At 42.6% G+C, this 22,168-nt stretch overlaps 2 protein-coding genes across 2 annotated transcripts; one reads left to right on the top strand and one right to left on the bottom strand.

Moving 5' to 3' along the window:
• Positions 1–1,963: 1,963 nt before the first annotated feature.
• LOC110501733 (guanylate-binding protein 2) lies at positions 1,964–7,622 on the bottom strand. The gene is made up of 10 exons (XM_036959100.2): positions 7,302–7,622; positions 6,822–7,045; positions 6,521–6,648; positions 5,371–5,480; positions 4,690–4,901; positions 3,989–4,231; positions 3,598–3,878; positions 3,270–3,482; positions 2,935–3,037; positions 1,964–2,669 (listed from the first exon to the last, which is right to left on the bottom strand). The coding sequence occupies exons 2-10, from the start codon at positions 6,991–6,993 to the stop codon at positions 2,269–2,271; spliced, it is 1,863 nt and encodes a 620-aa protein (XP_036814995.1). The 5' UTR covers positions 6,994–7,045; positions 7,302–7,622; the 3' UTR covers positions 1,964–2,268.
• On the top strand, positions 7,348–20,345 carry LOC110501730 (guanylate-binding protein 2). The gene is made up of 11 exons (XM_021579478.3): positions 7,348–7,777; positions 12,740–12,955; positions 16,223–16,350; positions 16,967–17,076; positions 17,240–17,430; positions 17,622–17,864; positions 18,154–18,434; positions 18,714–18,926; positions 19,054–19,156; positions 19,282–19,475; positions 19,614–20,345. The coding sequence occupies exons 2-11, from the start codon at positions 12,760–12,762 to the stop codon at positions 19,833–19,835; spliced, it is 1,881 nt and encodes a 626-aa protein (XP_021435153.2). The 5' UTR covers positions 7,348–7,777; positions 12,740–12,759; the 3' UTR covers positions 19,836–20,345.
• Positions 20,346–22,168: the final 1,823 nt, after the last annotated feature.

Here is a 22,168-nt window from a genome sequence, read left to right on the forward strand (position 1 = left end):
GCCACTGCTCTGTCCTCAGATCTGATGAAACAAAAATAGAACTGTTCAAGTGTATATATTATAAAAAAAATAAAGCAACTGTAGATAAGGTCCCAGTTTACCTATTTGCTTATGGTCTTGCCTACACCTAGCGAAAAGTATTTTTTATTATTTCAGAAAAAAATATTATATTTTATTTGGAACCGCAAGCCAGACAAAATTAAAACGGGCCTATTTATATTGCAAATTAGGAAGAATGTCTCACCCTATGTTCAAGAATGGCCTTCTTTCCTTTATTCAGATTACAACCTCTCACTTTCAGTTATTTGAAAAGGAGATCATCTCCCAAATATACAGTGCATTGCGAAAGTATTCGGCCCCCTTGAACTTTGCGACCTTTTGCCACATTTCAGGCTTCAAACATAAAGATATAAAACTGTATTTTTTGTGAAGAATCAACAACAAGTGGGACACAATCATGAAGTGGAACGACATTTATTGGATATTTCAAACTTTTTTAACAAATCAAAAACTGAAAAATTGGGCGTGCAAAATTATTCAGCCCCTTTACTTTCAGTGCAGCAAACTCTCTCCAGAAGTTCAGTGAGGATCTCTGAATGATCCAATGTTGACCTAAATGACTAATGATGATAAATACAATCCACCTGTGTGTAATCAAGTCTCCGTATAAATGCACCTGCACTGTGATAGTCTCAGAGGTCCGTTAAAAGCGCAGAGAGCATCATGAAGAACAAGGAACACACCAGGCAGGTCCGAGATACTGTTGTGAAGAAGTTTAAAGCTGGATTTGGATACAAAAAGATTTCCCAAGCTTTAAACATCCCAAGGAGCACTGTGCAAGCGATAATATTGAAATGGAAGGAGTATCAGACCACTGCAAATCTACCAAGACCTGGCCGTCCCTCTAAACTTTCAGCTCATACAAGGAGAAGACTGATCAGAGATGCAGCCAAGAGTCCCATGATCACTCTGGATGAACTGCAGAGATCTACAGCTGAGGTGGGAGACTCAGTCGTATATTGCACAAATCTGGCCTTTATGGAAGAGTGGCAAGAAGAAAGCCATTTCTTAAAGATATCCATAAAAAGTGTCGTTTAAAGTTTGCCACAAGCCACCTGGGAGACACACCAAACATGTCGAAGAAGGTGCTCTGGTCAGATGAAACCAAAATTGAACTTTTTGGCAACAATGCAAAACGTTATGTTTGGCGTAAAAGAAACACAGCTGAACACACCATCCCCACTGTCAAACATGGTGGTGGCAGCATCATGGTTTGGGCCTGCTTGTCTTCAGCAGGGACAGGGAAGATGGTTAAAATTGATGGGAAGATGGATGGAGCCAAATACAGGACCATTCTGGAAGAAAACCTGATGGAGTCTGCAAAAGACCTGAGACTGGGACGGAGATTTGTCTTCCAACAAGACAATGATCCAAAACATAAAGCAAAATCTACAATGGAATGGTTCAAAAATAAATATATCCAGGTGTTAGAATGGCCAAGTCAAAGTCCAGACCTGAATCCAATCGAGAATCTGTGGAAAGAACTGAAAACTGCTGTTCACAAATGCTCTCCATCCAACCTCACTGAGCTCGAGCTGTTTTGCAAGGAGGAATGGGAAAAAATGTCAGTCTCTCGATGTGCAAAACTGATAGAGACATACCTCAAGCGACTTACAGCTGTAATCGCAGCAAAAGGTGGCGCTACAAAGTATTAACTTAAGGGGGCTGAATAATTTTGCACGCCCAATTTTTCAGTTTTTGATTTGTTAAAAAAGTTTGAAATATCCAATAAATGTCGTTCCACTTCATGATTGTGTCCCACTTGTTGTTGATTCTTCACAAAAAAATACAGTTTTATATCTTTATGTTTGAAGCCTGAAATGTGGCAAAAGGTCGCAAAGTTCAAGGGGGCCGAATACTTTCGCAAGGCACTGTAACTATTTTTAAAACAAGCCATAGAAAGTTGGTTGCAATTTATATTTAATCCACCAGAAAAGACAGAACAAATTATACAACAAATTGTGGTTACGCTCAAATATACTAATTGATCAAAAACAAAAAAGTATCATCTTCGTAAAAGATATCATAAATAGGACTGGTGGAGTTATGTCACACATGCAGCTAACAAAAACATATGGAAATGTCTGCCCTACCCAAAACTACAACCAACTAATTGCAGCATTACCGCTAACATGGAAGAGGAAAGTGGAAGGGGGGAAATTAAGAAATGGTCTATCTGTGTACCTGCTCAAGTAATACACAATGTTTTTACTTCCTAAAAGCTACCTTCATGAGCTTATATTGAAGTAAAATGTTGGCAGCGTCCATTCCAAGTCGAAGAACAGGCATGACTGTAGACTCAAGGAAACCACCTCCTTCCTTCTCAGGTTTGTTGCTCTTCTTGAACTCCTCTATCTCCTGTCTCATTAAGTCAGCCTTCTCCTTGTGGCCCTTCTCCAGCAGATCCTTCTGCTCCTGCATCTTGCACTCCAAGGCCCTGTGGAAGTCCCGTTCCTGTTGCTTCATCTCCTCCTTCATCTTCTCTTCCATCTGCTTCAACTTCTCATCTTTGCTTCTGCGATTGTCCTCCATGGTGCGCTCCATCTCCAACCGTTTCTCTTCAGCAGCCTTCTTCTCCTGCTCCAGCACAGCTGATCTCTCCTTCTCCTCTGCATGGTCCAAAGGAAGAGTTGAGGTAGGAAAACACTCTAGCTTCTGGACTACTCATGCTCTCTCTCATATGGAGTCAACAGACAGCCCCTGATCTTTTCCATGTTCTGGAGTAGGCCATAACTTTTAGATTACTCTTTCAAACATCCCAGATCTATGTTGACTTCATGCAAGATTATCACCAATTTATTGTGAGAAGTCACTCCAACCAGAAAACTGAATGCAACCAGATAATAACATCCCAATGCTATATTTTGGACTTACCGTGGATCTTTTTCTCATTTTCGGTCAATTTTTTGTCAGCTTGCAGGATGGAATTCTTCTCTAGAGTCTTCTCCCTCAGGAACTGCTCAAGAATCTCCTCAGCCTGTAGAAAACACCCCCAAAGGCTACATGTTTTATCATTGGTTGATGGCAATCTGTTTCTGGTATGATGCTGCAGATGGAAGCTAACATGGAAGCTAATCATAAGAGGTTGATAGAAACAGCAATCCATCTACGAAATTGAAACTAAGTGGATCGGCCTGAAAGATGAGAACAGCTCCAGTGTCTAATATGGATTTTTTTATGAATGTTTCAGCCCTAGCAAGGATTCTTACCCTAACTCCTTTATCAGGCTCGGCCCGGTACTGTGCCACCATGTTGTCATGGTGACTGCAGTAAAGCTCATATCCTCCAGGTGTGGCATAGATCCCTTCCTTAATCTTCTGGGCCATCGGAGCAGACAGCTTCTCCAGAAGAGCTACACACTTCTTCTCTGAGGCATCCTCGTTCTGGATGAGAAGGTCAGCGTAGTGCTTTGCAATGGCCACCTGCAGGAGTCAAGACTGTTTTAGGGAAGCATTTGTAAAAAAAAGTGGTCCTTGACAGAGTTAAGAACTAAGGTAGTGTTTGTATCAGGCACAGATCGGAAATGATGACCCTTACCGCCAACGCTTTCAAGAAATCCCCATTTTCGTCTTTGAAGGATCGTTTCATGAAAGCCTGCGTGGCCTGGTGGTCTGAGCGGAGGTGATGAGCTGAAATCTGACCCATGTCTACAGGGAATAAGGCCTTCACCTCCTCCATGCCGCTCTGGTATACCGCCTGGCCCTCATCCACAGCAGCCTGATTCTCAATTTGAGCCATGGCCAGCACCGCATTCTCCAGACAGGGCACAGAGCCTTTGGCTATGGTCTCCACATAGGTTTTAACCAAGTGGCCGAGCACTGCAATCAGATAGAGGCGGGAAGAAAAATATAATTGTATACATTTGGTGGTAAAATAACATAGGCTACATTCAATGCATATGTGCAAAATCTGCTGATATTTGACTTACTTCTCCCGGTTACTTTGTGTCCCCCTTTGACAGTTTTTGTACGGCTCTCCTGGAAAATGAAGCGGCAGAAAGTGTCTGCAACCTTTCGGAAGCTTCCACAGAGGTCAGCCTCGTCCATGGAATCCAGATGGGGCATGTTGGCAGGAGTTGTAGGAGTGGGGAATACAAAGCACTTGCGCGAGGGGAAGTAGTTCCGGATGCACTCTCGTGGGAGGTTGTACATCAGGTTCTTTTTACCCCCACCTGAATGATAGTCAGCATTCACCATTACAGTTACCATCCATTCATTACCATCCATTCAGTGGAGAATCTCGTCTAGAGGCCTAATCTGTGTCTGGGGTTCCGGCCCTTAAGAGTTCACCATCCAAACACACAGTCATTAACAGACAAGCATATACAGAGATATGCTTAAATTAACATGAGGCAGAATACCTTATGTCCAATAAACCAACTGGATAAAATCATTTGGTTTATGTGTCTGTTTGATTATGAGTATAATCCTACATTACATTTTCATAGGAATGATTTTATAATAGGTCATTTTGACAGGCAGAGCCAATATCAATCATCTTGTTTCACAACCCTTATGCTCTTTGTGAGATAATTATTATTCCAACTGTGTAATTGTTAATGGTGCACTATTCTATGTAGAGACATTGTGCACAGTTGATCATTGGGGTGGTGGCTAGTGCTAATGTCACCTTTTCTGAGTTCCAGGGAATGCTCCAGATACTCATCTTCAGTGACGTTTCTGCCGTCGATCTCGAGTAGTAGAGTGAAATCTCTGATGGTCCACACAAAATTCGGAAAGAACTGCACAAACTGGGCGTCCCCTCCTTCCTCGTCATCGTGAGAGGATGAAGCTGCACTGGAAGAATTCACCTTGATCCGCTCTGTCAGCTCACTCACATATCTTTAGGGCCGGTTGAGGATTGACTGATAAAAGCTACCAAAGTTTTTTTTTAAATCATGTGCATCTGCATTGACATGTGCCTGCTACAGTTGTACAAGGACTTGCTATACAACAGTTATAGCATATGAGTTGTTTCAGGTCCTTATTGAATGGACTGTGTCCACATGCACTGAGTAACCCCTAAGGGAATTGATCCAACAAAGTACAGTGTGTTAAACATTCTGCAAACACATAATTAACACTGTCTGTAACACAATATAATGCTCCAGGTCTATAAGGACATTTTGTTCAGCATCCAATAGATATACAAACACAGCACTTTCACTTTCAATATGAGAGGGAGTTCCAAGAAATGGCCCGGTTGGGGGAAATATCCCCTAACCATGTGATATGTACACCTGTTAAAGTCAACAGGAGAGGAAACAGGGGAGGATTGCCATGGGGAAATAGATATTGGTTTAAAGGATACTGGAGGTTCTCCACGGCTTGATTGTCGATGGTCCCTCGACTGTTGTAGACCAGAGTACTGCTTAACAGAATGGCCAAGGAGAAGATCCAGGCATCATTCTTAGAATCTCCCTGAAACAAGTATGACAACCGCAACATGCCTACTGGTGATACGGCTAAATGAAATTAAATAATTTCAAATACACTATATATACAAAAGTATGTGGACACCACTTCAAATTAGTGGGTTCGGCTATTTAATCAAACCTGTTGCTGACAGGTGTATAAAATCGAGCACCAAGCCATGCAATCTCCATAGACAAAGGCAAGAGATTGGCCTTACTGAAGAGCTCAGCGACTTTCAATGTGGCACCATCATAGGATTCCACCTTTCCAACAAGTCAGTTCATCTAATTTCTGCCCTGCTAGGGCTGCTCCGGTGAACTGTTAGTGCTGTTATTGTGGAGTGGAAATGTTTAGGAGCAACAACACAACGGCTCAGCCGTGAAGTGGTAGGGGCACACAAGCTCACAGAACGGGACCGCTGAGGGCTGACGCTCGTAGCGCATAAAAACATCTGTCCTCGGTTGCAACACTCACTACCGAGTTTCAAACTGCCTCTGGAAGCAACGTCAGCACAAGTACTGTTCATTGGGAGCTTCATGAAATGGGTTTCCATGGCCAAGCAGTAGCACAAAAGCCTAAGATCACCATGTGCAATGCCAAGCGTCGGCTGGAGGGGTGTAAAGATTGCTGCCATTGGAAACACATTCTCTGGAGGAATGAGTCACGTTTTACCATCTGGCAGTCCGATGGACGAATCTGGGTTTGGTGGATGCCAGGAGAACGCTACCTGCCCAAATGCATTGTGCCAACTGTAGATTTTGGTGGAGGAGTAGGAATGGTCTGGTGCTGTATTTTATCGTTTGGGCTAGGCCCCTTAGGTAAATCTTAACACTACAGCATACAATGACAATCTAAACAATTCTGTGCTTCCAACTTTGTGGTAACAGTTTGGGGAAGGCCCAGTTTACCCATGATTTTGGAATGAGATGTTAGACGAACAGGTGGCTACATACTTTTGGTAATGTAGTGCTTGTGAGTTTCGATATTTGTTCACTGTGCGGGATTACTAATGTGAATTGTAAAGAGACTGAACTTTGACCTCTCACCTTCTCCACGTCCCCCAGCCCCTCTGTATCCAGCAGCACCAGGGTGTGGTGTCTTTTTTCAGGGTGAGGCACACACCACATCCAGATTCCCTTAGTTTTGGACTGGATGGTGGCTCCCAGGGCAAAACCTAAATCAATATCCCAAAGACTGTTTTCAGACGAAAAAATTGAATAGACTTTTTCTTCTGAAATAAATGTACAGATGCAAAAAATTAGGAATTGTCTATTGAGGCACAGATTAAACCCAAACCAGTTTGTGAATTCAGATATGTCTCTCAGCATCAGTCAGTCTCTGTCTCACCTTTTCTCTTTCCAGCCAGCTTGTTCATGAGGTAGGACTTGCCGGTGCGGTACAGCCCGACCACCGCCACCACTACGACTTGCTGGTTCAGTCCCATCAGGTACTTGATGGCACCAGGAACTACATGAAGCTCGCCGTCTGCGTTTTCGACCAGGCACATTGGGGAATCCATGGTCAAGTGGCTTCACAGGATGATTAGCCTACAGCTCCCAGAAATATTCAATCTATAATACAATTATGAATTAAATATAGTTCAGATGAATTATGTGAATATTATATAGACTAGGACTACTGCGAAGGTTATGTAAAAAATATTATTAAGATCTGCATAATTGAACAGCTGAGCCATATGCATACAAAATTAAAAGTGAAGTTAAAATATTGTCCAATTTTAGCTTCAATTTCATTACGAAATTTGTCTTCAAACATGTAACTGTTTTCATGCTATGGAAAAGCATTAGTCGATAGTAGCCTACTCACATAAACGACCTCTCCAAAAGCCTGCTCCAAACCAACTAAAATTGCAGAGGATGTCGCAATCTCGAGGATCTATTTCAAGGGGGTTTCAACTAGTTCCCACAGCCACAAAGTCCAAATGGCCTGTAATCATAAAAATGAATGAAAACAAAACAAATAGCTTTTTGGTCTTAATTTACGGTTAGGGGTAATGTTAGCAGTGTCAAGGTTAGGTTTAAAATCACATTTTAAGAAGGGAAATTATAGAAATAGGCTAGGTCTACGACGTTGTGGCTGTAGTAACTAGTGGTACCTATTTGTCTGCAGATACAGAAAGTGAAAGACTTCGTGGACTTCGTGCTTTCCCGGAAGCTTAACTGTTAACGTAAGTTAACGGAGTTAAGAGTTTCAGTTTCAATATCACAACCGATCTCTTTTGCCGTGCAAACGCGGACAACAGACTGAACAACAACCTCGCTGTACCGTACAGTGTTGCCGAGGTAAGCCTAAACTCTCTTTCACTTCTAAATGTGGGCTTTTTTACTATGTGATATATAGCTATTGATTTGCAAAACGACTTGTTTAATGTTGGCTGGTGAAAAACTATTTTTTTTACAACAAAACATTTGCGGTCAATTAATTGATTGGATAACCACGCCTGTACATCCAAGCACATTCAGAACAATGGAGTAGCCTCAACGAATCAGAGAGTGGAAGACTCCTCTCATGTCTTTGAATTTGAACGTACTTTTCATGTTGTCTGCTGTTATTATTTTTATGACACACATACAGTACCAGTTAAGAGTTTGGACACACCTACTCATTCCAAGGTTTTTCTTTAATTGTACTATTTTCTACATGGTAGAATAATAGTGAAGACATCAAAACTATAAAATAACACATATGGAATCATGTAGTAACCAAAAAAGTGTTAAACAAATCTAAATATATTTTATATTTGAGATTCTTCAAAGTAGCCACCCTTTGCTTTGACGACAGCTTTGCACTCTTGGCATTCTCTCAACCAGCTTCATGAGGTAGTCACCTGGAATGCATTTTAATAAACAGGTGTGCCTTGTTAAAAGTTAATTTGTGGAATTTCTTTCCTTAATGCATTTGAGTCAATCAGTTGTGTTGTGACAAGGTTGGGGTGGTATGCAGAATATAGCACTATTTGGTAAAAAGACAAATTCCATATTATGGCAAGAACAGCTCAAATAAGCAAAGAGAAATGACAGTCTATCATTACATTAAGACATAAAGGTCAGTCAGTACGGAAAATTTCAAGAACTTTTACATTTTCTTCAAGTGCAGTCTCAAAAACCATCAAGCGCTATGATGAAACTGGCTCTCATGAGGACCGCCACAGGAAAGGAAGACCCAGAGTTACCTCTGCTAAAGATGATAAAGTCATTGGAGTTACCAGCCTCTGAAATTGTAGCCTAAATAAATGTTTCACAGAAATCAAGTGACAGACACATCTCAACATCAACTGTTTAGAGGAGACTGCGTGAATCGGGGCTTCATTGTCGAATTGCTGCAAAGAAACCACTACTAAAGGACACCAATAAGAAGAAGAGACTTGCTTGAGCCAAGAAACACGAGCAATGGACATTAGACTGGTGGAAATCTGTAATTTGGTCTGATGAGTCCAAATGTGAGATTTTTTGTTCCAACCGCCGTGTCTTTGTGAGACGCAGAGTAGGTGAACAGACAATCTCCGCATGTGTAGGTCCCACCGTGAAGCATGCAGGAGGAGGTGTGATGGTGTGGGGGTGCTTTGCTGGTAACACTGTCAGTGATTTATTTAGAATTCCAAGGCACAATAACCAGCATGGCTACCACAGCATTCTGCAGCGATACACCATCCCATCTGCTTTGCACTTAGCGGGACTATCAATAATTTGTTTTCTAACAGGACAATGACCCATCACACCTTCAGACTGTGTATTTAAAATATATATATATATATATATATATATGTATACACTGCTCAAAAAAATAAAGGGAACATTAAAATAACACATCCTAGATCTGAATGAATGGAATATTCTTATTAAAAACGTTTTTCTTTACATAGTTGAATGTGCTGACAACAAAATCACACAAAAATTATCAATGGAAATCAAATTTATCAACCCAAGGAGGTCTGGATTTGGAGTCACACTCAAAATTAAAGTGGAAAAGCACACCACCGGCTGATCCAACTTTGATGTAATGTCCTTAAAACAAGTCCAAATGAGGCTCAGTAGTGTGTGTGGCCTCCACGTGCCTGTATGACCTCCCTACAACGCCTGGGAATGCTCCTGATGAGGTGGCGGATGGTCTCCTGAGAGATCTCCTCCCAAACCTGGACTAAAGCATCCGCCAACTCCTGGACAGTCTGTGGTGCAACGTGGCGTTGGTGGATGGAGCGAGACATGATGTCCCAGATGTGCTCAATTGGATTCAGGTCTGGGGAACGGGCGGGCCAGTCCATAGCATCAATGCCTTGCTCTTGCAGGAACTGCTGACACACTCCAGCCACATGAGGTCTAGCATTGTCTTGCATTAAGAGGAACCCAGGGCCAACCGCACCAGCATATGGTCTCACAAGGGGTCTGAGGATCTCATCTCGGTACCTATATGGCAGTCAGGCTACCTCTGGCGAGCACATGGAGGCCTGTGCGGCCCCCCAAGAAATGCCACCCCACACCATGACTGACCCACCGCCAAACCGGTCATGCTGGAGAATGTTGCAGGCAGCAGAACGTTCTCCACTGCGTCTCCAGACTCTGTCACGTCTGTCACATGTGCTCAGTGTGAACCTGCTTTCATCTGTGAAGAGCACAGGGCGCCAGTGGCGAATTTGCCAATCTTTGTGTTCTCTGGCAAATGCCAAACGTCCTGCACGGTGTTGGGCTGTAAGCACAACCCCCACCTGTGGACGTCGGGCCCTCATATCACCCTCATGGAGTCTGTTTCGGACCGTTTGACCAGACACATGCACATTTGTGGCCTGCTGGAGGTCATTTTGCAGGGCTCTGGCAGTGCTCCTCCTGCTCCTCCTTGCACAAAGGCGGAGGTAGCGGTCCTGCTGCTGGGTTGTTGCCCTCCTACGGCCTCCTCCACGTCTCCTGATGTACTGGCCTGTCTCCTGGTAGTGCCTCCATGCTCTGGACACTACGCTGACAGACACAGCAAACCTTCTTGCCACAGCTCGCTGTGCCATCCTGGATGAGCTGCACTACCTGAGCCACTTGTGTGGGTTGTATGCTCTGTCTCATGCGACCACTAGAGTGAAAGCACCGCCAGCATTCAAAAGTGACCAAAACATCAGCCAGGAAGTATAGGAACTGAGAAGTGGTCTGTGGTCACCACCTGCAGAACCACTCCTTTATTGGGGGTGTCTTGCTGATTGCCTATAATTTCCACCTGTTGTCTATTCCATTTGCACAACAGCATGTGAAATGTATTGTCAATCAGTGTTGCATCCTAAGTGGACAGTTTGATTTCACAGAAGTGTGATTGACTTGGAGTTACATTGTGTTGTTTAAGTGTTCCCTTTATTTTTTTGAGCAGTGTATATGTTTAAATGTAACCTTTATTTAACTGGGCAAGTCAGTTAAGAGCACGTTCTCATTTACAATGATGGCCTACCGGGGAACAGTGGGTTAACTTCCTTGTTCAGGTGCAGAACAGATTTTTACCTTGTCAGCTCAGTCCAGCAACCTTTTGGTTACGACCCCAATGCTTTAGTGGATGTTGGGAATTGAATGTTCACCTCTCTACTAGAAGTCGACCGATTATGATTTTTCAAATTTATCAACCAATTTTTTTATTTTATTTGTAATAATGACAATTACAACAATACTGAATGAACACTTATTTTAACTTAATATAATACATCAATAAAACCAATTTAGCCTCAAGTAAATAATTACACATGTTCAATTTGGTTTAAATAATGCAGAAATGCAATATGTGGTATGTAAGAAAGCTAACGTTTCAGTTCCTTGCTCAGAACATGAGAACATATGAAAGCTGGTGGTTCCTTTTAACATGAGTCTTCAATATTCCCAGTTAAGAAGTTTTAGGTTGTAGTTATTATAGGAATTATAGGACTATTTCCCTCTATACCATTTGTATTTCATTAACATTTGACTATTGGATGTTCTTATAGGTGTAACAGTATAGATTCCGTCCTTCTAGTTAGCGCGCGCTAACTAGCTAGCCATTTCACTTCGGTAACACCAGCCTCATCTCGGGAGTTGATAGGCTTGAAGTTATAAACAGCGCAATGCTTGACGCACAATGAAGAGCTGCTGGCAAAACGCACGAAAGTGCTGTTTGAATTAATGTTTACGCGCCTGCTTCTGCCTACCACCGCTCAGTCAGATACTTGTATGCTTGTATGCTCTGTCAGATTATATGCAACGCAGGATACGCTAGATTATATCTAGTAATATCATCAACCATGTGTAGTTAACTAGTGATTATGATTGATTGTTTTTTATAAGTTAAGTTTAATGCTAGCTAGCAACTTACCTTGGCTTACTGCATTCGCGTAACAGGCAGTCTCCTTGTGGAGTGCAACTAGAGAGAGGCAGGTCGTTATTGCGTTGGACTAGTTAACTGTAAGGTTGCAAGATTGGATCCCCCGAGCTGACAAGGGGAAAATCTGTCGTTATGCCCCTGAACAAGGCAGTTAACCCACCGTTCCTAGGCTGTCATTGAAAATAAGAATGTGTTCTTAACTGACTTGCCTAGTTAAATAAAGGTATATATAAAAAATATAAATAATATATATTTTTTAATAATACATTTTAAAAATCGGCAAATCGGTGCCCAAAAATACCGATTTCCAATTGTTATGAAAACTTGAAATCTTCCCTAATTAATCGGCCATTCTGATTAATCGGTCGACCTCTACTCTCTACCATGTAAGGGCTATTTGACCAAGAAGGAGGGTGATGGAGTGCTGCATCAGATGACCTGGACTCCACAATCACCCGACATCAACCCAATTGAGATGGTTTGGGATGAGTTGGACCGCAGAGTGAAGGAAAAGAAGCCAACAAGTGCTCAGCATATGTAGGAACTCCTTCAAGAGCATTTCAGTTTAAGCTGGTTGAGAGAATGCCAAGAGTGTGCAAAGCTGTCATCAAGGCAGTGTGGCTACTTTGAAGAATCTCAAATATAAAATAAATACATTGTTTAACACTTTTTTGGTTACTACATGATTCCATGTGTGTTATTTCAAAGTGTTGATGTCTTCACTATTATTATACAATGTAGAAAATAGGAAAAATAAAGAAAAACCCTTGAATGAGTAGGTATGTCCAAACTTTTGACTTTTACTGTACACACACACACACAATTTCTCTCACACACACACACACACACACACACACACACACACACACACACACACACACACAGTGTCCTACTCAATCAAAAGTCATTATACGTGTCCTTGCCAGTGTTTCTATAGGACAGCATCATGGCAGGCCAGACAGTATCCATGAAGGAACCAGTATGTCTGATAGAGAACGACAATGATGGGAAGCTGCGTGTGGTCCGCAGTGCACTGGGCATCCTGGACCAGATTGACCAGCATGTGGTAGTGGTGTCGGTGGTCGGTCTGTACCGCACTGGCAAGTCCTACCTCATGAACAAGCTGGCTGGGGAGAGGAAAGGTAAGCACATCCACTAAAGCATTTTTTTGATCTATGTTCCGATCACGTTTCATGAGCCTACAATAAAAGATCCTAGACAATTTCTACATACACAAAAAGCTTATTTCTCTGAAATGCTGTGCACAAATTTGCTTACATCCCTGTTAGTGAGTATTTCTCCTTTGCCACGATAATCCATCCACCTGACAGGTGTGGCATATCAAGAAGCTGATTAAACTGCATGATCATTACACCGGTGCACCTTGTGCTGGGGACAATAAAAAGCCACTCTAAAATGTTCAGTTCTGTCTCACAACACAATACCACAGATGTCTCAAGTTTTGTGGGAAAGTGCAATTGGCATGCTGACTTCAAAATTGTCCAGCCAAGCTGTTGCCAGAGAATTGAATGTTAACTTCAATACCATAAGCCACCTCCAACGTCATTTTGACAGTACATCCAACCGACCTCACAACACAGACTACGCATAACCATGCTAGTCCAGGACCTAAACTCAGCAAAAAAAGAAACGTCCCTTTTTCAGGACCCTGTCTTTCAAAGATAATTCATAAAAATCCAAATAACTTCACAGATCTTCATTGTAAAGCGTTTAAACACGGTTTCCCATGCTTGTTCAATGAACCATGAACAATTAATGAACATGCACCTGTGGAACGGTCATTAAGACATTAACGGCTTACAGACGGTAGGCAATTAAGGTCACAGTTATGAAAATTTAGGACACTAAAGAGGCCTTTCTACTGATTCTGAAAAACACAAAAAGAAAGATGCCCAGGGTCCCTGCTCATCTCTGTGAACATGCCTTAGGAATGCTGCAAGGAGGCATGAGGACTGCAGATGTGGCCAGGGCAATAAATTGCAATGTCCATACTGTGAGACTCCGAAGACAGTGCTACAGGGAGACAGGACGGATAGCTGATCGTCCTCACAGTGGCAGACCACGTGTAACAACCCCTGCACAGGATCGGTACATCCGAACATCACACCTGCGGCACAGGTATAGGATGGCAACAACAACTGCCCAAGTTACACCAGGAACGCACAATCCCTCCATCAGTGCTCAGACTGTCCACAATAGGCTGAGAGAGGCTGGACTGAGGGCTTGTAGGCCTGTTTTTAGGCAAGTCCCACCAGACATCACCGGCAACAATGATGCCTATGGGCACAAACCCACCGTCGCAGTACCAGACAGGACTGGCAAAAAGTGCTCTTCACTGACGATTCGCGGTTTTGTCTCACCAGGGGTGATGGTCGGATTTGTGTTTATAGTCGAAGGAATGAGCGTTACACCGAGGCCTATACTCTGGAGCGGGATCGATTTGGGTGTGGAGGGTCCGTCATGGTCTGGGGCGGTGTGTCACAGCATCATCGGACTGAGCTTGTTGTCATTGCAGGCAATGTCAACACTGTGTGTTACAGAGAATATATCCTCCTCCCCCCTGCAGGCTCATCCTGACATGACCCTCCAGCATGACAATGCCACCAGCCATACTGCTCGTTCTGTGCGTGATTTCCTGCAAGACAGGAATGTCAGTGTTCTGCCATGGCCAGCGAAGAGCCCGGATCTCAATCCCATTGAGCACGTCTGGGACCTGTTGGATCAGAGGGTGAGGGCTAGGGCCATTCCCCCCAGAAATGTCCGGGAACTTGCAGGTGCCTTGGTGGAAGAGTGGGGTAACATCTCACAGAAAGAACTGGCAAATCTGGTACAGTCCAAGAGGAGGAGATGCACTGCAGTACTTAATGCAGCTGGTGGCAACACCTGATACTGACTGTTACTTTTGATTTTGACCCCCCCTTTGTTCAGGGACACATTATTATATTTATGTAAGTCACATGTCTGTGGAACTTGTTCAGTTTATGTCTAAGTTGTTGAATTTTGTTAAGTTCATGCAAATATTTACACATGTTAAGTTTGCTGAAAATAAATGCAGTTGACAGTGAGAGGACATTTCTTTTTTTGCTGAGTTTATATATTTGGCTTCTTCACCAGCGGGATCGTCTGAAACCAGCCACCCGGGCAGCAGATGAAACTGTGGATTTGCTCAACCGAAGATTTTCTGCACAAACGGTCAGAAACCGTCTCAAGGAAGCTCATCTGCGTGCTCGTCGTCCTCGCCATGATCTTGTCCTGACTGCAGTTCGATGTCTTAACCGACTTCAGTGGGCAAATGCTCACCTTCAATGGCATTATGGTATGGCCAGGCATTAGCTACTGGTGACGAGATCCTGAGGCCCATTGTAGTGCCATTCATCCGCCACCATCACCTCATGTTTCCGCATTATAATGCACAGCCCCATGTCGCAAGGATCTGTACACAACTCCTGAAAATGTCCCAGTTCTGCATACTCAAGGATCTGTACACAACTCCTGAAAATGTCCCAGTTCTGCATAGTCACCAGACATGTCACTCATTGAGAATTTTTGGGATGCTCTGGATCGACGTGTTCGACATCGTGTTCCAGTTCCCACCAATATCCAGCGACTTTGCACAGCCATTGAAGAGGAGTGGGACAACATTCCTCAGACCACAATCAACAGCCTGATCAAGTCTATGCGAAGGAGTTATGTCACCCTGCATGAGGCAAATGATGGTCACACCAGATACTGACTGGTTTTCTGATCCACCCCCCTATTTTTTTATGTTATATTTTCTGATTTCCATCTTTGCACTGTAACTCAGTAAAAACTTTGAAATTGTTTCATGTATTTTTGTTCAATGTACATAACAATATGCATGACCTCAACACTGTTATATGGATAATTAAGGAATGATTATGTATAAGATAATTATTTCTCATAAAGATAGGGTAATAGAAATGTGAAACAGAAAGTGTTAACTTATGTACTGCATTTGTCATTCAGAGTTAGAGACAGATATGCTGCACCAAAGTACAGATTTGTCCTGTTCTGACCACATTATGCTATGTTTATTTCTCTCCAAAATTGGAAATTCGACACATCCTGTTATTGCATTGTGGAAACTACAGTTTCTCTTTGTTTTACACCATAACATACAACCAGACAGCAGAGCAAACATCAAAAAGACATTTTGTTCCGACCACATTTGTTCTGGGTGGGTTGTGTAGATCAGGGTGCCGTTTTGCACTGGCTGCTAGTTTCACTTTCAGTCTGTCAGTATGGTATGCAGTATAACTAGACAAACAGGTTCATCTGAAAACCAGCAGGCTTGAGTTAACACTTTACATCCTGCTGCCTCTTTACAGATTCCATCCTAAGAACCGTTTTTATCCTCTGTCCTCAAGGTTTTGCCCTGGGAGCCACCATCCAGTCCAAAACTAAGGGCATCTGGATGTGGTGTGTGCCTCACCCTGAAAAAAGAGACCACACCCTGGTGCTGCTGGATACAGAGGGGCTGGGGGACGTGGAGAAGGTAGGAGGTCAAAGTTCACTCTCTGTCAAAAACCTTTTATGGCTCAGATTGTTTAGATGACAGAATATAACATTGCTATGGGTAAAATCCCATGTTATCTCAATGAACTGTGTCTAGTACTGATAGCTGATGTCATCATCTGTATGTAATGTCTGACTTATAAATGTATGATGTATACCAATTGATTCTAAAGAGTGTAACAAATAAATAATGACCCATGAGCTTAGTTCAACTGTCATACCCCATCAGAACCCAAAATATAAGCTTGTTTTACTCCAATGTTTGTAAATGTAAATAAACTCTGTATAACATCATGGTTAACTACAATTATGATGTCACGGATGGTGAGTCATTGCACCCATAGCTCAGTCTATGCATTTGAGTGGTTACATTTCTTCAGGCCCATCCCTCAGCTCTTTTTTGTTAGCTTTTTTTTTTTGAACCAAAACTGAGGCATGGTGGGGCTTGGTTAATGTTTCAATTAAGGATTCCAGCTTTGACCTTTATTTAGGTAGGGAGCCCATAAAATGGCGTATGGAGTAGACATTTAGTTACTGACTTAATTTCACTCTAGTATGAACAGAGTACCAATGTGTTCCTTCTGTTGTTTCTGCAGGGTGATGAGAAGAATGACAACTGGATCTTTTCCCTGGCTGTCCTGCTCAGCAGTACTCTGGTGTACAACAGCATGGGAACCATCGACAACAACGCCCTGGAGAAACTACAGTATCCTTCAGCAGGCCTATAAAGAAATATAGTGTAGTGTTGTATGTCTGGGTTCATTTCATCCCCAACAACTGAACCGACCTCAAAAAGCACTAATCGCTCAGCACTATATTGTATGTTAGTAAATCTGGGTTCATTTTGTCCTCAACACCGCCTTCTACAGCTATGTGACAGAACTGACAGAGCACATCAAGGTGAAGTCCAACCAGCGAGACGGGGAGGAATCTTCAGAGTACCTGCGTTACTTTCCTTCCTTTGTGTGGACAGTCAGAGATTTCACCCTGACCCTGGAGGTTGATGGGAGACCCATCACAGCCAATGAGTACCTGGAGAACGCTCTTAAACTGAGAACAGGTGAACACCAGCTAGCACAGCTAACTTAATCTCTGAATATAAACTATGGTTAGATTGAATTTACCAATGTTGACAATACTTTTACAAAAGACACATTGGATATAAAAATATGAAATGCTTTTCTTCCACAAAAAATGTCACGGTTAAACAATTAATTAATGATTGATGTACTTTTCCTTTCATTTACAAAGGTCATAGTAATAAAGATCAGGCATACAACCTGCCTCGTAGCTGCCTGCGGAACTATTTCTCTCCTCGCTGGTGCTTTGTGTTTGAGAGGCCAGCCAGCGGAGACAAAATGAGACGTATGGAGGAGCTGACCGACGCTGACCTGGAGCCCGCCTTCGTGGAGCAAGCCAAGGAGTTCTGTGACCACGTCTTCAATGAGGCCAAGACCAAGACCCTGAAACAGGGCCTGAAAGTTACCGGCAGACGTGAGTATTACAACACTGATATTGAGGATGGAAAGCAGTTATGAAAGTGGGTCATGATGTTTGATAATACAACTAAACTACTGCTGCTACTATTTCCACTTCCTCTATTATTATAATTACGATTACTACAAGTACCATGACCAGTACAACTAACAACACCATTAGTACTTAAATTACTACTAATTCTACTACTTACTTTACTTCTATACAAGCACCACTGACCACCACAGTACTACCACCATCACTACCACATCTACCAGATATGCTGATTTCCTGCCCTCTCCTGCAGTGCTGGGAAACCTGGCAGAGACGTATGTGTCTGCCATCCGGAGTGGGCAGATCCCCTGCCTGGACAATGCTGTGTTGGCGCTGGCCCAAATTGAGAACTCCGGTGCCATCGAGAGGGCCAGGGGCCACTACCAGAAGGGCATGGCTGACTGGGTGGCCTACCCCACAGAGACCCAAGAGGAGCTGTCTGAAGTGCATGCTGTCATGGAGAAGGAGGCTGTGGCCATATTCATCAACAACTCCTTCAAAGACGAGGACCAGAAGTACCAGTTGGAGCTCATGGTATGGGAATGTAGATTCTATATTCAATATTCAATTCAGTGATGCATGTATTTAACAAGATGAGGATAATCTGTCATTTGGGTGAGCTACCCCTTTATGCTACATTTACATGTACATTTTAGTCCTTTAGCAGACACACTTATCCAGAGCGACTTACAGCAGCAATTAGGGTTAAGTGCCTTACTCAAGGGCACATTCACCATGTATTACCTCAACTGAACCAAAACATTCTGGTTTGTTCTGGTACATTCTGAACCAACCTCTCAAACACAAAAATAGAAAGTGCTTCAAGAGGAGTATGAGAAGATCTGTGAGAGGAACTACAAGGAGTCCCAGAAGGCATGCGAGTCCAAAATCCAATGCATCTTTGCCCCCCTGGAGGAGAAAATAAGGGATGGCTCCTACATGACCCCTGGAGGATACAAAGAGTACTGCAACGACCTGAAACTGGCCACCAGCGAATACAGATCTGAGGGAGGCAGAGGGGTGAAGGTATGTTGGGGAGGTGGTGCTATTTTAGGATATTATGTAATTATTATATTTTGTGGATGCTGGTCAAAGGAGTTATGAATGCACTGATGTGATGTTGGAAGTTAAATATTATGTGTGGTGGTTCCAGGCTGAAGAGGTACTGAAGGAGTACTTGGGAAGGAAGGCCAGCATTGGTGAGGCCATCCTGTCAGCAGACCAGTCCCTCACTGAAGCTGAGCAGAGAGCAGAAGGTGATATAGGTCACCATGAATATGCACTCCATGACCTGGCAACAACATTCTAATGACCACCAAATGGAGGCTTACCTCTTTATCTCACTCTCTCTCACACATACTCTGTCCATCTTTCTCTGCAGCGGAGCAAGCAAAAAGAGAGGCATCTGAGCGGGAGAATCGAGCCATGGAGGAGCAGCTGGTTGTCCAGGAGAGGTTGAGAGCGGACCAGCAGAGGACGTATGAGGAGAATGTGAACCAGCTGATGGAGAGGATGGAGAGAGACAGCAGAAATGCCATAGCAGAGCACGATAGAGTTCTACAGGCCAGACTGAAGGTAGGAATAAAAAAAACACAAACATTGAGAAGTACTCTTTAAAACTACAGTAACTCTAGCGGTAAGATTAACTGTGTGTATGTGTTTTGTTTTAATGACACAGTCCGTGATGTGTAAAAACAAACCTTGTAATTTCAGGAGCAGAATGACCTTCTCCGGCAAGGGTTTGATGACAGAGCACACCAAATGCAAAGAGAGATAGATGCCCTTAAGGGTGCGAAGGCACAAGAGGAAGAGAAAAACCCCTCATTTATGAGCACAGCTCTGGATACTGTTGGGACTGCAGCTGCCTTGTTCCTTCCAGGAATAATTCCCAAAGTAGGAGGAATGGCTGTGAAATGGCTGTCTAAGTGGTTCTGATGTAGGTTCCCGAGGAGGATGACGAGCTATTATTTTTATAGACGTGGATTGATTGAATCTGTATTTACTGATAGTTGATTCATGGATTTAAGTTAAGCACTCAGTCAAGGTTTTATTTGATGTTAGTTTTTTTTGTACGTCATTTGAATAAGTAATTAGCATGCCTAATCATAAGGAAGTAGAGCTTTTAGAAAGCACTCTTAAAAATGTTTTTCAGTTGTTTTACAATTACCAAATAGGCCTACGTCTTTTTAACACTGACGACATTTACATGCACACCAATATCCTGTTATTATTCGGGATACTCAAGTATTCTGTTTTTGAGTTGATGCATATAAACGTCATATTCCGTTTACAATAATCTGAAAAAGCTTGTATCCCGGTTATGAGAATCCCGTATAAGATGCCTGGGATATGCTGATCTTAGACGGTAATCTGTGGCGTGTAAACATCCTCTTCCATTTACTGTTTTCCACGGTCTGCACAGGCTCAATAAAACATATCATTGGTGTTGTGTGATGATGTTTTCATCTGATTGTCAAAGAAATCACTTTAAAAAGTAGGCTACCAGTGCAATTCAATCCACCATGATAGTTTATTTTGCTGATACTCCGTACTGGACCGTATAGCCTACTAGCTACTTTCACCCCTAATTTAGACACGTTTGTGCCTATAATTTCTGAGATTTGGTTGGCCATTTGTTTGTCAACTATAGTTAGATCCATGCAGCTTCTCGTCTGTCATGACTAAATATTGTAGTGCTCACCAGAATCATGTCTTACATAGATAGCATGAATGCATTATTAATGTAGTTAACACCGGTATAGTTGTCTGTTTGGTTTAGGAACCAGGGAGAAAACGCAATAACTCCAAAACTGTGGAACTATTGGTGTTTGTATTTGTGTTCATGTGTTTGAAAAACTGTCTGGAGGCAGAACAATGTCATAACAACACATTCAAATTTTCTCAAGAGACAAAACTAACATTTATTGTATCATTTTACTGCAAGAAATGCATAATTCAGTAGGTGTTAATATTATATTACACTACATGTGAGTGGTATAGGCCTAGAGTCAGTATTCCGATTTTCAGTTACTATTCCATTTAACCCATATGAATTTAAATGAGGAATATTCTGTTTATTAATGAATAAATGTTTATTTTTTCACCTTTATTTAACCAGGTAGGCCAGTTGAGAACAAGCTCTCATTTACAACTGCAACCTGGCCAAGATAAAGCAAAGCAGTGCAACACAAAAAACACAGAGTTACACATGGAATAAACAAACATACAGTCAATAACACAATAGAAAAGTCTATATACAAGTGTGTGCAAATGAAGTAAGATTAGGGAGGTAAGGCAATAAATAGGCCGTAGTGGAGAAATAATTACAATTGAGCAATTAAACACTGGAGTGATAGATGTGTAGAAGATTAATGTGCAAGTAGAGACACTGGGGTGCAAAGGAGCAAAAAAATAAAAATAACAATATGGGCATGAGGTAGTTGGGTGGGTTATTTACAGATGGGCTATGTACAGGTGCAATGATCTGTAAGCTGCTCTGACAGCTGATGCCTAAAGTTAGTGAGGGAGATATGAGTCTCCAGCTTCAGTGATTTTTGCAATTTGTTACAGTCATTGGCACCAGAGAATTGGAATGAAACGCGGCCAAAGGAGGAGATGGCTTTGGGGGTTACCAGTGAAATATACCTGCTGGAGCGCGTGCTACGGGTGGGTGCTGCTATGGTGACCAGTGAGCTGAGATAAGGCGGGGCTTTACCTAGCAAAGACATAGATGACCTGGAGCCAGTGGTTTGGGCGACGAATATAAAGCGAGGGCAACCAACGAGAGCATACAGGTCACAGTGGTGGGTAGTATATGGGGCTTTGGTGACAAAACGGATGGCACTGTGATAGACAGAATCCAATTTGCTGAGTGGAGTGTTGGAGGCTATTTTGTAAATGACATCACCGAAGTCAAGGATCGGTAGGATAGTATGTTTGGCAGCAGGAATGAAGGATGCTTTGTTGTTAAATAGGAAGCTGATTCTAGATTTAATGTTGGATTAGAGATGCTAAATGTGAGTCTGGAAGGAGAGTTTACAGTCTAACCAGAAACCTAGGTATTTGTAGTTGTCCACATATTCTAAGTCAAAACCGTCCAGAGTAGTGATGCTAGACGGGCAGGCAGGTGCGGGCAGCTATCGGTTGAAGAGCATGCATTTAGTTTTACTTGCATTTAAGAGCAGTTGGAGGCCACGGAAGGAGAGTTGTATGGCATTGAAGCTCGTCTGGAGGTTTGTTAACACATTGTCCAAAGAAGGGCCAGAAGT

The sequence above is a fragment of the Oncorhynchus mykiss genome, chromosome 22 (genome assembly GCF_057628025.1).
Source record: "Oncorhynchus mykiss isolate SJ-2025 chromosome 22, ASM5762802v1, whole genome shotgun sequence".
In the NCBI taxonomy this organism is placed as follows: domain Eukaryota; kingdom Metazoa; phylum Chordata; class Actinopteri; order Salmoniformes; family Salmonidae; genus Oncorhynchus; species Oncorhynchus mykiss.